The sequence below is a fragment of the Antennarius striatus genome, chromosome 17 (assembly GCF_040054535.1).
Source record: "Antennarius striatus isolate MH-2024 chromosome 17, ASM4005453v1, whole genome shotgun sequence".
Lineage (NCBI taxonomy): Eukaryota > Metazoa > Chordata > Actinopteri > Lophiiformes > Antennariidae > Antennarius > Antennarius striatus.
In genome coordinates, this window is record NC_090792.1 from 14,593,519 (window position 1) to 14,610,078 (window position 16,560).

Here is a 16,560-nt window from a genome sequence, read left to right on the forward strand (position 1 = left end):
AGCAACCGAGCCCTGCAAGGCAAGAGGGAGAGAGGATTGCAAGTCCTGCGGAGGGTAAACAGAGGAGTGGGAATTCAGAGCTGGTGCTCGGTCGCATGCAGGCGATCCTGGTGCACCTTCTAGGATGTGACATGCAGTGGATCTTTAGCCTGGTGATTGTCCCAGTAGTGTTTTCCTTGAAATGGATCCCCCCCCCTCCTCCTCCCCGATGAATCCAAACGCAGCTGGCCATGTCCCACACGGACACCGAGAGCTTTAACCCTAAACTGACCTCAATTTGACACCACCGGATGAAATTTTACCGCCTGATAATTCCATCCGCTGATTTCTTTTTTCATACTCGTCAGAGTTGTGCGCGCACCTGAAAAGTCTCGAAACGTTTACGTCACATGTAAAAATATAAAACCATTAAAAATGGATAATTGTCTGGGATATGTGTCCTCCTGGAAATATCTGAGAGATTACCGACAAGTGAAGCTGAACTTCGCTCAAGTCTTCTTTTTTTTTTTAATGAGAAAAAAATAATTTTAGTCAACTAGCAAGTGAATAATGATCAATATAAAATGAAAATGAAACGTCGACGTGCGTAATGTCTCACCAGATTACGTTCCGAAGAGAAATTAACCTATTTCACAACCTAAATATTGTTTATGGTGTTGTCTTGTGTTTATAGCTTCATTAATTAGCCAAATAGTTCACAAAGAGGGAGTTAAAAATCTCACGTCGTTAGGAGTCGACGCTGGAAGTTTTATAGGGAAGGATCTGTTTCTGTGGAGCCCTAGTCTACATTGGACACGCATAATTAGCCTCTGCTATTTTCGCACGCTCTTCGGGTGTTTACATCACTCACCTCGGGGGCAAATCACATATTTCCACAATAAATGTGAAACAAATGCCGATAAAAGTTGCGAGATGTAAAATCAATATTTTAATTTAAAAAAAAAAAAACACACGCTCGAGCTCGTTGAGATTTGGAAAGCATGACTGCTGCACGAAAATTATAATTTTCTTTTTTTTATTTTTTTATAAATAGTTCCGCCTTAAAAGTTTTCCTTGGCTCCACCGCGAAAGAACGCGCGTTCCCAACAAAGCGGTGCATACACTGTAAGGTTTATGCTACTCACCAGTCTTGTCCAGAGATGAAGGATGCAGGGGGGGAAAAAAAGTCAAGCGTTAGTGCACAAATCAATGTGAACGATATTTAGCTTATGAAAATATCAGTCTTCAACAGTAGAGTCTGCCGAGCTGGCTTGGTTTACAGAGTGGCAGAGAGACTTGGAGACGGTGAATGCCTTGGCTATCTGCGCACTGCTCTGCAGCTCCTTCCCGGGGTATAGCACGTTGAAATGTCCACACAGCCGTTTGTCAAACCCTGCAGTCCTACACTTCCCACCCCCCCCTTAATGCCAACAAACATAACTGTTGTCACGATTTCATTTATTAAACCTTTCCCTTAAAAAAAAGAAAGAAAAAAAAAGAAACCTTGCTATTTCTGTAACCGACCTGCAGCAATTGTGCTGGGTATTTTGTTTTGTTGGGAGAGTTTATTGACCCTGCAACGGTAGCCACAGCCCATCTCCCTGAGCATGTGTCTTCCTTAATCCTAACCTGTGAATAATTAATTTCCACCATCAAAAATGTCATGGAGCTACAAATGAAGCCTTTATGCAAGAAACTGTCATGCAGTCATGATGCCATATTAGTGTTGAAGGAACTAAATATTAAAGGGGATAAATGGCCTGCTTCTGTTTTGTGCGTAAAAGTGCCCAGACTCTAAAAACGGCATCACTGCAATCGATGGTCGGAGCGTTGCTCCTCCTCCAAACTTCAATCTCCTCACATGATTGATGATCTTGGGGAGCTTTGATAATTGACTGCTCTGAGGTAAGGCACGGATTTCTATCAAGAACAGGGATTGGACGAAAGAACCATACAAGATTACTTTTTTCCACAAAAGCCCCACTTTCCTCTTGGAAAAAGTTCATTCTGGGTTTACAGAGGTGTTGCCTGTCGTTTAATTTGCTAAAAAAGACCAGAGCAATAATTAGCTGTAAGATTAGGAGGTATTACACAGATATTAAGCACATTGGTTTACAACCACAACACAGAGAGCGAGTAAGAGCCCCACTCGTATATTAAACTTTATTGTGGCTAAGATTACGCACGAATCGTTTCTTTAACTTCTGTCATGACTATAAGTGTGAATCATTCAAACGATTTAACTGTTATCTGTGCGTAAAAAGTCCGGATACGAAATGCGTAATTTTGCATTAAAGTGAACTTTCTTTCTTTTCTTTTCTTTTCTTTTCTTTTCTTTTTTTTTTAACTCTACAAACATGATTTGCCTTTAACGCAGCCTGCGTTATGTAGAAGAGTTGCAATCGGAGAGTCCGCGCTGCACGGCAAAACCCTTTTCCTCATTCAAGTGTTTTCTGCTCTTTTCTTTTAGGATTTCATCTCCGTGGAAAGAAGGAATTGGGGTGGGAGTTGGAGCTGCGTTGGTTTGCCTTTTTTTTTTTTTTTTTTTTTTTACCCCCAGTGCTGAGTTGAAGCCGTCCCTGCGCCTCGCATATGCTCTGCATATCACAAGATTTGGTCTCTCCTCTCTCTTTTCTGGAGCTGCTGTAGGACTGGCTATGGCCACCACTACTTCCGGGATCCGTCATTTCATTCGCCCACCGCTCAGCGCTGCGAACTGACTCTGTTTCTATAAGCAAGCTAGCAGCCAACCTGCCAACACTCGCTGACACTCACTCATCTCAGTTTCGCCAGATAGACGAAACACCTACGGGGGGGAAAAAAAAAAAAAAAAAGGAAAGGAAAGATTCGAGTCTCAAGTCTCTTAATTTCTACGTGTGGTGGTTTTTTTTTTTTTTTTTTTTTCTTTTCCTCCTTCTTTTTTTTTTTCCGGCGATAATAAAACAAGATAGCGATCTGGAGGCTTTTTTAAAGGAGACGCGGGACTTGCGGGATAAAAAAAAACCGGACTTAAAAAGATTCGTCCTTCTCGAACATCATCACCGACCGTCATTCATTCATTACCTTGACAACCTCTGGCTTTGATTGACAGCTGGAGTGGCAAAAAGCCATGAGACACGACAGTTTAGTTACATGCAGGTTGTTGATGGGCCGATTGTAACCTTTACTTTGGCGCATTTTTTTCTTTTTTTTTTTGCCGAGGAAAGAAGGAAAACAAGAAAAATTGCAAAACTCCCCCTGATGCTACGATTTCAACTGAACCACACTGGCTAATAGGAGAAGTCGCAAAGTTGGTTGGAAAAGGAATCTCGCCATTAAACCACTTTCTAACCGGGACTTGGATATTAAATATACGGCAGATTCAGGAGTTTATTGGAGCGCAGCCTGATGGCGCAAAGGGTAGGTTTTAAATCTCCTACACTTAGTTGCTCAAATCCACTGTAGGGAGGCCCTCGTATCGATAACCTCTTGTCGGGTGGAGGCAAATTCACAAAGTATTCCTATCAAAGGCGCTATATTCGACCTTTTTTTTCCTGCGCCCCTGCTCTTCAAGCAAAGTGACAGCCTCCGCTCCTGCCGACAGTCGTGGAGCAGTTTCACAGGAGACTCCAAACTAATTCGCTCTTCTCACCCACCAAACTCTTTATTTCGCGGAGCATCTAAATTATAATGTTTTTGGTAATGGCAAACCTTTCCTCAGATGTAATATGTGACACTTTTGCGCTCTGGCTTTTATCGGAGCAACAGCTTATTTTCCTTCTTTGCGTGTGTTCAGAATGAGACGACATGCTTTTTTTTTTGTTGTACTTTCCACATTTGTTTAAAGAGTAACCAGTTTACCCGTTGACTTTTTTTTTGTTTTGTTCTGATTTTATTCCCAGTACGATGAACTGGCCCATTACGGTGGGATGGACGGAGTCACGGCGTCGATGTACGGGGACCCGCATGCTCCCCGGCCGCTTCCCCAGGTCCACCATCTGAACCACGGACCGCCGCTCCACGCCAGCCAGCATTACGGAGCCCACGCTCCTCATCCAAACGTAATGCCCACCAGCATGGGCTCCGCTGTCAACGACGTTTTAAAGAGGGATAAAGATCAAATTTATGGGTAAGGTTTGCATGAACCAAAGAGCCTACGCCTACAATTTTTCTCCCCAAAGTTTTCTTTTTTTTTCTCTATAAGTTTGCTTTGTTGGAGTATCCCCCCCCCCCACACACCGCTACCTTTAGTCTAGAAATAAGGTTTTTGCGCAGGATGGACCGCAATTTTTGGACCTGTCTTGTTGGTCAAGGGAGTTTTGTTGATTGAAATTTTAGACACGTCGTAGGAGGCATCGTCCAGCCAGCAGTAAGTAGAGGAACACTCGAGTCTACAACACAGGCTATGAAATAATGTTTATCACAGACAGCATAGAGATATAATAAAAACACTTCTCGACATTACAACAGTTGTTCCATGTTTTATGTTGACTTTAATTTGATTTATAACCGCGAAAATATCCTCGGTTAATTAAAGATCTAATTTAGTTTCAAAACTTCTTTTCAAACACACGTCTGCACTGACACGCAGTGTGTCTGAACATTATAATTACATCTTTAATGAGTTGCTCTTAAATAATGAAAGGAAAAAGATTTAGACGGAGGATCGCAGAGGATCGCAAAACTTTATTAATGTTCTCATGAACACGCAGATGGTTGTAATCCAGGGTGGATTGTTATAATCTCGAATGTAGCAGAATAAATCCGCTTCTTCTCTTTTTTTCCCCCCAACATTAACTTCTTTGTTCTGATGAAAAATAAACGACAAATTAATAAAAGGATGCCACTTCTGTCAAGTTCTGGAAAGAGTTTCATTCTGAAATTATAACAGTGTCTGAATATTATTTACGTCACTGTTTGACAATGCAGAAATATAATTTAGGATTTAATCCACTACCTCAATTTGAACACGGGTTAAAATAAGGAAGGGATAATATAGCTGGCGGTGCCTCAGCGCGTCTGCATCTTAACGCAATGATTATTTCATCGTGATTTTTTTTTTTTTTTGGACCGACAGTATAATTTCTCTAGAATCCCAGTGAACGATCTGGTGTGTGTATGTCAGTCTTTTTTTTTTTTTTTTGTATCTTTGTTGATGTCTCGGCCGTTTTTTAGTTTGCACTACAAGAAATGTCAGCCTCAACAAGTCAATCAATATCATATTGAATGTAAAATGTCCCCAAACCAGGATTAAAATATTCCAGATGCGTTAGTTACCAATACTTCCAACACAAACCAGCTCTTAATAAAACAAAGATTCTAAATCCAGCTTTGTTGTTTTGGTTGCTGTCTGCTTAGAAAAAGTATCTGAAACAATACAGCGGCAAAATAAATTACACAAATGTTTTATTTTTTTCCTCCTTGTTTTAAAAAGTAAATATTTTTGATGCGGGAAGCGGACACATATGTAGGCTGAATAGACATTTTTTTGCAGTACGCATTGTGGAGCCGGTGTGCTGCTTGTACTCAGGCTGTGTTTCCCCTCTTGCAGTCACCCTTTATTCCCACTGCTCGCACTGGTTTTTGAGAAGTGCGAGTTGGCGACGTGTACTCCGAGGGAGCCCGGCGTAGCAGGCGGCGATGTCTGCTCCTCAGACTCCTTCAATGAGGATATTGCAGTCTTTGCCAAGCAGGTCAATTTTGACATATTAAACATATATAAATTTGGGAGTGTTGTGGCTGCGTCATGGCGCATATAGAGCCTGATTCATATTTCTATTTGCATTAAAATTTGCATTTTAATATAAAAAAAGTACGTGCATAATTTCCAGTTGTCACTAAAGTTGCAGTTGTATTTATAAAAAGATGCATTCCATGCGCATTTTGTGCCAAACTAACTTTGACATTTGGTTTATTGTTTTAGGTCCGAGCAGAAAAACCTTTATTTTCATCAAATCCAGAGTTGGACAATTTGGTAAGCACCCATTCTGACCTCTGTGTCTCTGTAATTGCCGCTTCGCTGTGGTTGTTCCCTACCTAGTTTTGGGGGATACTTTGGAGTGTCCACACCATCACACAGTCATATGTGAACATATGATTTAAACTTCCGCACAGATGTCAGATCAGTTTTGAGGTGAAGCTGTGTGACCATATTCATTGTTAAGTCTTCACCGCCAGTTGGCTCAGCTGACCAGTGTGTGATGGTTAATCTAGTTCTTCTTTTTCACAGTGAAAATGATGTTAGATTATTCCTGTTAATCGAACAGATTATCACATAACTGTACACAAGTGTAAAAAAAAATCACAATGTATATATATTGTAAAGTAAAATGTTTATTTTGCTCTATTATTCCAGATGATACAAGCCATACAAGTATTACGGTTTCACCTCTTGGAATTAGAAAAGGTAAATATTATAATAAATCTTTATAATCTAGTCTTTCTTTCCTCCAGCCTCCACAAACAGCCTGTGGGCCAATTTAATATTTCTGAATTTATTAAACGCGCACCGCTTTAGTTATTATTGGATGTTTAAAAATGGTAAATATGGATTAGGAAAAAAAGTTTAAATGTATATTAAAAACTTTATTTTATTTTGTCAACTCCTTACGTTTATCCATAAAACACATTTGAGTCACTTTGCGCACGTTGCACATTGATATCGATCCTCAGGTTTAGTTTCAATAGCTCATTATTTCCCCGGCTTACGGAGTGCTGTTTATTTTTTTGTCGTTCAACTTGTTGCTCGAGTCTCAGGAGAAAAATAAGCACCGCAGTAATTTCGCTATTGTTTCCTCGCCGCCGATGACGCCCCTTAATTGGAGTTATTCTTGGACATGGCTGAAGCCTTTCTCCATCCTGAAAAAAAAATAAAAAAAATCTTTTTCCTCCTTTTTGTAGGTGCACGAGCTCTGCGACAATTTTTGCCACCGGTACATCAGTTGTTTGAAAGGAAAAATGCCAATAGATCTAGTTATTGACGAACGGGATGGCAGCTCGAAATCAGATCATGAAGAACTCTCGGGATCGTCGACTAACCTTGCAGATCACGTAAGTAACACAGGCTTTATTCTCTTTATCCGTGATGTGGAGTGCTGGGTTTTTTTTTTTTTTTGTGTGCATCTCTGCTGCTCGTGAGATTTACGGATAGTTTCTTTTAACGCGTTCCATATTAATAATAAACAAGCAGATCTGTGTTATAGTCACACCAACTTCTCTGCTGCTTAGCCTCAGCTCGGTGTGTGTGACCCTGCTGTGCCATCAGTAAATAGAGCATGCTCTGTTCTGCAAGGAAAATCTGCCGATCGATGTTCTAAGGTCAAAAGTTAGATGTGATACAATGGACTGAGTTATTGTTTTAGTCTTTTGATTAGGGCCGGTCATGTGTGCGTAATGCGTCCGTGCGAGCTTGTGTGTGTGTGTGTGTATGTGTGTGTGTGTGCGTGCGTGTGTGTGTGTGTGTGTGTGTGTGTGTGTGTGTGTGTGTGTGTATGTGTGTGTGTGCGTGCGTGTGCGCGCATGTGTGTGTACTAGAATGTGCGCGCGTGGAAATCGTTGCCTTGCAAAGTTGCACTATGGAGAGTTGCACGGTGGAGAAAAAAAAAGTGCGGGGCAATTATCTGTTGCGCAGGTTTAACGTTAAATCAGGGTATCAGCGGTAAGCTGTAGCTTTAGGCCAATATTTAAAAAGAAGAGAGCTTTATTTTGAAGGGGGGGGGGTAAGGTGGGGGGTATGGGAGCTGCAGAGGACCCGTGTGTGCGTAAAGCTGTGGATTTTTTTATTTTTGCTGCAGAGGTGGAGAAAGTGGTAGTCTATTGAAATAGATCTAAGTACTGAAGGCTTACCATCAATGTCAAGTTCACAAGGCATATGATGGTTCGACTGGAGGCCTTCCATTGCTGTTGTTGTTAATGTGTTTAATTGTTTCGTATTGATTGCCGTGTGGTTTGCTTTGCAGTGGCTTTCTCCTCTGCTCTCCATTTTATAGCTGGAGGCTCCATAATGTTGAATTCAATTATATGCACCTGAAGTACAGTAGCTTTAAATTTGAAGATCGATTTCCTGGTTTAAATCGTACATTTTCGGTGTAATAAACGCACCCCCCCCCACACACACACATACACGCACACATTCCCTCCCCACACATTCTCTCAGCCCTCTCAATATGGATCGAGCTGACAGTGTATTAAGGAGTTGATATCTTTGAAATATTGCGCGTCTTGCGTGGCTGTGATGAAAGTAACGTTTTGGTTGTTAAAAAAAAAGAAGAAGAAGAAAAAACAAGCGGGCTTATTGTAACAAAGTGACTAGTTAATATCTGTGCAGCTCAAGGCCAAGCCTATTAGGAATTAAAGCAGATTTAAGTGTTATGCAAAGTCACTGTGCTACATCTGTTGGGTCTGGCTATAGGCCTAATAGCGGTGGATTCCCTTTGAACGCGTTTCCAGGGCCACGCAGCGCCCCGCAAAAGGTGACATGGAGCATAATGAGACCGAGGATGCCGATGTTGGTTTGAAATACGGTGTAAACTACAATATTGTGGTCCTCCAATACAAGTGTAGAAATGAGGCATGCTGTTGTTTATATTGTAGAGATTAGATAAACTGGCCTGTTTAGTTTCACGGCAGATGGTTGATACTAAAGCCAATTTCCAATGGTGCCTCCAGAGCTCAGACACCAGCTTTGTCATCAGTCCGCTTGTGAGAAATATTTTGATAAATGAATAATTTGATATGCCAATAAAGCAAATCAGGAGCAGCAATAAACAAAGAGAGATGCATGACATGCCATTTATCTTGGAGTCAATTGGACTGGCCACTTCATTAGCTATTTAAGTTTTAAGATTACTTTTTTTCCTCACTGCACTTTTTATTCTAGCTGAATTAGACAAATATTATCATTTCATAATTTGAATTTACAATATAAAATATTTGAGTCATGTCTGTACCATCTTCAGTTGATGTAATGTTTGCAAAAAAAAGTGAAACTACTGAGTTAAAAATGTTGAAAATGGCTGGGTTGTGGTAAATACTTTGCAGTTTCAAGTGTTTGCATCCAGCTTTTCATTCTTAGAACATTGAATATTGGAAACAGTTTGCAAAAAATTTAATTTGGCTGGAAAACTTTGCAGCTGCTCTCTGAAACAATCTCTGTCCCATATGTGTGGAATAATTTACGTTATTTATTCATTTGTATTTGGCTCTGTTTTATTATTAATTTCTGTCCTTGCTTCCCATTGAGCAGAGGAAGGCATTTTGATAGTTAGATATGCTAATTTATTTAGTTAGAGTCTCTCTCGTCCATTTTCTTTGCTTTGATATGCATTTTTAATATATAGCCCTGGGCTACATCTCATTTGGTGAAAGTTGGTTTTTCTGGAGATGATGAGGCTCTTGACTGTGAAGGCAGCAACCCGTAGAGCTTATTTTATGTATGTGTGTACGTCATGTGTGCATTTCCTTCGTTTTCTATGCCGTACTGTTTCCATCCCTCATACCTGCAGTGGAGCATAATAAGCCCGGTTTTATTTACACTTGAATGCAGCATTGTCTTAGAGATGATTGGATTATGGTATAGTGAAAGCGGGATGAGTCCTTGCTGACACTGTTGATTTACCCTATTTCCTTGTGGTGACTATCTCAATCATGTGGCCCACCCAGTGCTTTCTAACCCCCCCCCCTCCAACCCCCCATCAACTATCAACTATTCCCAACCCAATAAAAAGGAAAAAAAAGATCTTGTATTACACATGAAGGTTGATGGAATGAAAGAAAAAACAGCGTAAATTTGTAAAAGGGTTGTACTGTGTGTGTGTGTGTGTATGTGTGTATGTGTGTGTATGTGTGTATGTGTGAGTGTGTGTGTGTGTGTGGATGTGGGTGTGGGTGTGTGTGTGGGTGCATGCCTGTCAGTGGTTTGCTCTCTTGTCTTTTAATTAATGAATAAAATTTCTGTCTCCTCTGTGCTACATCCAATTAGGGAGGCAAATAGAATTAACATTGTCTGAATATTATCTGTTCTAATGAATTAGCCTTTGTGTCTCCTTGCGCTATTGTGCCGCACTTTCAGCAGAGTTTCCATATCGGTGGAAGGCTTTTCCTTTCCCCCATGCATATGCATCACACTTTTGAATCTGTCTTTGAATTTTCACATAGTTTCACATTTGTTCTTCAGAAAGTCTGTTGGATTTGCGAGTCTCGACACTTTGTTTTGGAGAGCCTTCCTCAGGGACTGATAGTATAGTTCTTGCTGAGGTTATGTTGTAGCTTATCTTGACTGTGCATGGCTGGAAAAGGAAAAAGGTAAAAAAAAAAAGAAGCAAAACCTTTTCTGTTTACATATGATTTTCTGGTAAAGGCTGAGGATCGCTATAGACCATTGGTCAGACATGTTGGTGATGTCACAGGATTTGTCCAGTATTGCTATAGGTCATCTTGTGTCTGTGTTGTGATTTGCTGTGTCTATAAAGATAGTCGCTGAGCAATGTCCTGTCCCTGTATGTCACTATCCACACTGCAGCCCGTGCGCCCTCCTCTCTCTGCAGACGAGCAGCGAGGCCTCAGGCAGAGCCGAGCCGCTCATCCATGGAATTTCTCAGTTTTGGAGGTGTTCTGATTCAAATAGGTCTCTCCTCAGGGACCTGCTTTTGGACCCCCACCCCTCACCGACTCATGAAAACCGTCGTTGACTTGATCTGCTCCGTCTTGTTTTTGCAGTGGTGGGATGTCTGGCCTAACGTTTCCTATTTGATTAGTGTTCAGAGGGCCCCGTTGGCAGCCATATCTAATCATTGCTACCGTGGCTGCAGAGAGGCTAGGATCACTTGTTGCATCTCCCGCGCTCTTTTTTCTTTCAGTGCGTGTATGCTCCAAATGACTACAAGAAACAGTTGCTGCACAATCATGATGCATGCATGTATGTGGACCTACATTCACACATGCATGCAGTCAAAGTCCATGCAGACATTCTTACAGTTGAACAGTATTAATTACTTTTTAAAATCTTTTCAATCATTATTAAACCTCTGTCATTAATTTTAGTTTTATGGCTGCTTTTAGCAGTTTACGATTTACAACTTTTGCTGATGTCAATTAGAAATATATCTGTTGCTGAGTTCACAGATAAAGGTGTTGTTTTACAACAGGAGTCTGAATTAAATCCGGAGGGTTTTCGTGATTTCTGGTTCTTCATTTTTGCATACAGGAGCGGACTATTAGAGGCACCACTCAATGTAATGGAGGAAAATACCACTTTCTATGACCTTAATATTAAAATGCATAATTAAATAAAACTTCCTTGACGATGTAAAACTTGAACATTACACATCATAAAAGTAGACTTTATTGGGTTGCATTACATTGCGCAGTTATATGAGTAAAGCGGCCACTGAGTAGTTTTTGTATAGTCATGTTAAAGTTTATATTTTAGGGTTGTTTGTTGCAAAGAATAGGTAAAAATACATTCATCAATTATATCTTTATCATCTTGTGTGATTTGAACCTATATCTTTTTAATTTTCGTGTACGCCAAACCCAAGAATGACAATAACAAAAGCATTTTTTTTAAAAATGTAATCTCTTCTTCTGGAGACACTTCTTGTACTTGTAATCTGTCATTTACGGGAGTGAAAAAGGCGTTTATGCCCCAGAGAAAGTTTTTGATGCAGTCAATCCATTGTGTCTGTTAAAACACGCTCCTGTGAATTATTAGATGTTAAATTAAGGGCTCTTTTTTATCCTGGATAATAGAGGGTGTTGTAAATGCTCAGTTCAATAAAGGTGCACCTTCACGTTTTGTAAGTGGCTGCATATAATTATGCTCTCAGCCCAACAAGAATGTCTGAGGAGTTTTCTCTGATTAGACCACATGGCAAGATGCGTCTTGAAATATCTGCATGCATTATGATTTACGATCCTGAATGTTTCGGGTGTGTCAGCAGTTCTGTACTTGTTCAGCACAGGCTCCCTGAAGCTGCTCTTTGCAGTGGCTATGCAACACACACAGACACACACACACACACACACACACACACACACACACGCACACACACATAAAGCTAGTCGTTCTCAGCCTACTTTACACCGCTACCAACAGATTTCTTCACTTTCCCCCAGGTTCCAGGGGAATTTGAGGGGAAATTCAATGATGCCGCTAAATCAATTTTATTTGAAATTCCTGGGGATGTAGGCAGAGTGCAGGGACGGAAGTGAGATTGTGCCAGGCAGGTGTTTGTAAATGAGAAACAGGGGACAGAAGCAGAGGAGACGGCAGCATTCTCTTGCTCTCTTGTGGACTGGCTCCACTACAAGCCTTCCTCCCCTTATTGTCTCCTGCTTTTATATTAATTACAACTTGTATTATCAGCTGCCAGTTGCTAACCCTAGCAAATAGAAAAGGCTGCCCCCAGAGATCATGCTTCTTTTGTATCTTATTCTCCATCTAGTCCTATTGTGTGTGTGTGTGTGTGTGTGTGTGTGTGTGTGTGTGTGTGTGTGTGTGTGTGTGTGTGTGTGTGTGTGTTTGCTTGCTGGCGTTCTCCTTCTCCTCCTCCTCCTCTTGGTTACACTGCTCTTTAACACAATTAGTGAAGAGCATGGAGTGAACCATGTTTGACTCCTAATTATGCCCAGCTTTAGGGAATAGTCACATGGGTTAGAAGCTTTTTTTTCTCTTTTCCTTTTTTGCTTCTTCGTCTATTTTTTTGTGTAGGATGAAGAAGAATGTTTGGGTGACATGATTTTTTTTTCCCCGTGAATTGTTTGAACTTTACCAGACCCACGAGGGCTTTGACAAAATACTTATGTGTGTGTGTGTGTGTGTGTGTGTGTGTGTGTGTGTGTGTGTGTGTGTGTGTGTGTGTGTGTGTATGTATATGTTTTTGCGGTGCGTGTGTCTGTTGATGCACCCGCCATAGCTCAGAGAGGTGCACTAAATTATTCAAGGGGAGGAAAGGCTGTTGCTTTTGTCACTTTGTTGTGCTTGGAAAGTTACCGCTTTTCTTGTGGTATTTGTCGTCTCATTTTGCAGACAGCTTTATGAATGAGAGATGACTTACAGGTGCTTTAATAGAGGAGAGAGTGCATCATCAAAGATATCCACCGCGTGGTCGTGAATTCAGTATCCTCTGTGTTATTAGTGGGTCATATAAAGTGATGCAGGCTGCAATTTCCCTCTAAGAAACAAACCAACAAAGCTTTATCTATATCCCTGCACACAAGCCCATTAAACCCACAGGCTGGCAAATCACAGCAAAATATAACTCCTTTTAGCACCATTAGCTGAGGTGTCTTTGAATTTAATTTAGTGCCAGCACCATTAAAAATGACACATTACTCTGCAATGATAGCTAAATTAAGTCCTATCGATTCAGCATGTTGCATTAAAGCCATGCTTCGGCCATAGCTGGCAAGTGTTGGAGAGAGAGAGAACCAGAGAGCAAGACTGTGGAAGAGCAGCAGGAGGATTTTTCAGGTCTGTCTTGTTGTATAGAAGTCAAACCGAGTCGGTTTCTTTTCTGGGAATGAGAACAACGGAGAAAAAGGAGCCCAGCTCTGTTTTAATGCATTATGTACACTGGAGGTGAGAGATTTTTACCTCCCCTTTCTTCCTCCCCTCTTCACACCATCTGACAAGATGAGATTAGAGTGCTTTGAGATGTTTGATTGCTACATCAGTGACTTTACTCACCATATGTTGTGTTGAGAATAACACAAAATTGCTATAACAACAGATCTTGTTTCCATGATGTGCACACGATGAATACGTAAGTGTTGGCCCAGAGAGCGAACACATCACAATTATCCAAAAAACCCACGCATGTGCTATTGTTCACCCGTCTTTTTACCCCTCTTCTGGGTAATTCTCGGAGCTCTTTATCTGATTGCCATCCGGCGAACAGCTGACGCTGAGAGGACCTTGAGTGGAGCAGAGGGTCTGAAGGGCCTTGTGTGTTTCTGTCTGCTGTTTTCACCTCTGAGCTGTTTGACAAAACAGCCTTCCTTCCCCCAAAACTTAGCAGATAAAAGGGCCTCGCTCACAGGCATAGAGGCAGCACAGGCAGCAGCACATCAGGACTGCACACACAGGGGAGCTCAGCAACCGCTTGTCTTATAGCCTCTCTGTTTCCCTGCAAACCTCCACGACTCTCCAGGCTTTATCCTGTCTGTCGTCCACCGGCGTGGTTCACTCTTGACCGGGGCGGGGAGGCTCATTTCTGGCAGGAGCTGAGAAAAAAGAAGTTCATCAGGAAGACAGCTTAAGTTAGACAAAATGGTAAAAAAAAAAAAAAAAAAAGAAAAGAAAAAGAAAAAAAGAGGTCTATTTTTTGCAATGTTCTGCGGCGTGTACGTTTTCCTTTTTCTTTTGCATGTATTTATATGTGTTTATGTGTCTTTGAGGGTGAAAAAAAGCCCATAGTGGGGACTGAGAAGTGGGCTGAGGTTTGTGGGAAGCCTTGGTGCAGTCCTGTGTTTGTTTGGCTTGGGCTCAGCTCAAGGGGCTGCTTCTCTCAAGCCCCAGACAACATTGAGATTTGCCAACATTTTGTCAGCATGTTCAGGTGAAAGGTTAAATTGGGAAAGACTAGTTGGGGTTTTGGAGGCTATGAAGCCGTATCAATTCTAGAGGATGTTTGGAGTATGCATTTGATTGAGCCTGCGTGTTTGCGGGAGCAAGCGTAGCGTATGACGTGATCGGTCTGTCTTTATATTGCCTGAATGGCAAAGGAAATTCCACCTCTAGCCTGCCTTCATGTGGCACTGATAAAGCTTTTCCTGTACAGCAGAAAATCCTGTTTCCCTGTGTGCACTGACAGGGCAGTGGGAATGACCAGGAAGGTGAAGAGGAGACAGATAGAAAATGAGCTGTAGAGGGAGAAATTAGAAGAAAGACATCTTAAAAGGACTTTTTTTTAAAAAAAATTGACATTTCTTTCAACTTATCCAGCAGAGATTTAACATTTTTTTTCATTCAGCGTGTGTTTGTATATATAAAAGTGAGTGTGTGTGCATACGTGTTTATACTTCTTGCTCTATTATGTCATTAGCATGTGTGTGTAAGTGTATGTCTGTGATCCTCAGAAGGTGCGTGTGTGTGTGCGTGTGTGTGTGTGCCAGTGTGGGTGCGCACACATTTTTGGCAGATTAGCAGGAGAATCACTGTCATATCTTATTTTCATTTCTGACAGTGGTAATGATTAATGGTGGCTGTGGTGCGTTTGGACTTTTTACCTCCATATTTCTCACATGACACGGAAGTCTCAATTGGTTACGGTATAAACGAACTCCAGTGGGCTCTGCCATGTGTGTTTAGACAATTACTCACAAGTGCTCCACTCGCAGTGTTCAAAATCAAATGCCGCATTTACAGTGCTCCGTTTTGCTCTCATGCATTAATGAAACACTCTGATAACACTGTTTTGACATATCGCCAGCTGCTTTAGTGCATTAGTTTATTTCTCTTCATCTACGATTTTTTAGCAGCGCTGTTGATTGTCTGTTAGCTGGAATATAGGTAGGGGGCTCTTCATCTTGCCAGGACAATATAAGCAGGCTAAAGATCCTAGCAGTGCTTTTAGACTCTTATGGTTGTCACTCATCATGCTCATACAGTCTCTCTTTTTCTGTTTCTCTTCCTTCCCCCCTCCCCCCTCCACCTTTCTGCTGCCGTTGCTCCTGGTTTGCGGTTTCGATTGGGGAATTTGGATGGATACACGGATGGATGGATGGATCCCATGCTCGCTTCCGCTCTTTTCAAAACCTCAGAACCCAGCTTCCTGGAGAGACCATGATGACGCCACCTCCACACACTCAGCCGGTACACCGGGGCCCTCCAGCGGGGGACACGCTTCACAGAGCGGTGACAACAGCAGTGAACAAGGTGAGTGAGCCAGCACTGAAATTGGCACACACACACACACACACACACACACACACACACACACACACACACACACACACACACACACACACACACACACACACACACACACACACACACACACACACACACACACACACCTTATATACAAGCATTATCTTGTGCATTGAAGCTCTAACACATAAACATACATAGATGCAGGCACAGATCCATGTGGGACATATTAATCATCATGCATGGGTAGAGTTGCCAACACTTAACCCTGTCTAATATGCAATCTGCAGTGAATAGATGGCACACCTCTCTATACAAATATGTCCCATTCCTTTCTTCTGCACTCTGGATTATCCCGCTGTTTGACTGGCATCAATGTAAATACATAGTCACACCTAAAAATGAAGATTTCTTATACACTCACGTACAAACGAATGTCTTTGTGATACACCAACCCAGTGAAGGGCTTTCCAAAAATGTTGCTATTTACAGAGCTGAACAAAAGCGGGTGATTAATAGTATATGTCTGCCAGTTTTGTTTGCATTTAAACCATATTAACTTTGCCCAGCACAACAGCTCCAAATTACATCTCAGTGTGCCTTGTGTTATTGAGTACGTGACCTGCCAAAGAGTAATAATGCATTTCAAAACAAATGCATTTAAATTTTTTACAGACGGCATGTGCAAATCACTGCTATCTGCCTTGTATTTTTGTCACGGTCCACATCAA

At 41.5% G+C, this 16,560-nt stretch overlaps 1 protein-coding gene across 5 annotated transcripts in view; it reads left to right on the top strand.

Annotated features, from left to right (window-relative positions):
* The first annotated feature begins 1,894 nt into the window (after window positions 1–1,894).
* The window catches only part of meis2a (Meis homeobox 2a), a 79,821-nt gene continuing 65,155 nt past the window's right edge, over window positions 1,895–16,560 (top strand). The window contains exons 1-7 of one of the 5 annotated variants that reach the window (XM_068338709.1): window positions 1,895–3,378; window positions 3,861–4,087; window positions 5,510–5,651; window positions 5,882–5,932; window positions 6,314–6,364; window positions 6,859–7,008; window positions 15,721–15,835. In XM_068338709.1, the coding sequence (XP_068194810.1) occupies window positions 3,367–3,378; window positions 3,861–4,087; window positions 5,510–5,651; window positions 5,882–5,932; window positions 6,314–6,364; window positions 6,859–7,008; window positions 15,721–15,835 (748 nt within the window). In that variant the 5' untranslated portion in view covers window positions 1,895–3,366. Of the gene's footprint in view, window positions 3,379–3,441; window positions 3,658–3,860; window positions 4,088–5,509; window positions 5,652–5,881; window positions 5,933–6,313; window positions 6,365–6,858; window positions 7,009–15,720; window positions 15,836–16,560 lie in introns of those variants that run through there. The other 4 variants (XM_068338707.1, XM_068338710.1, XM_068338708.1 and 1 more) reach the window with 4 other exon arrangements.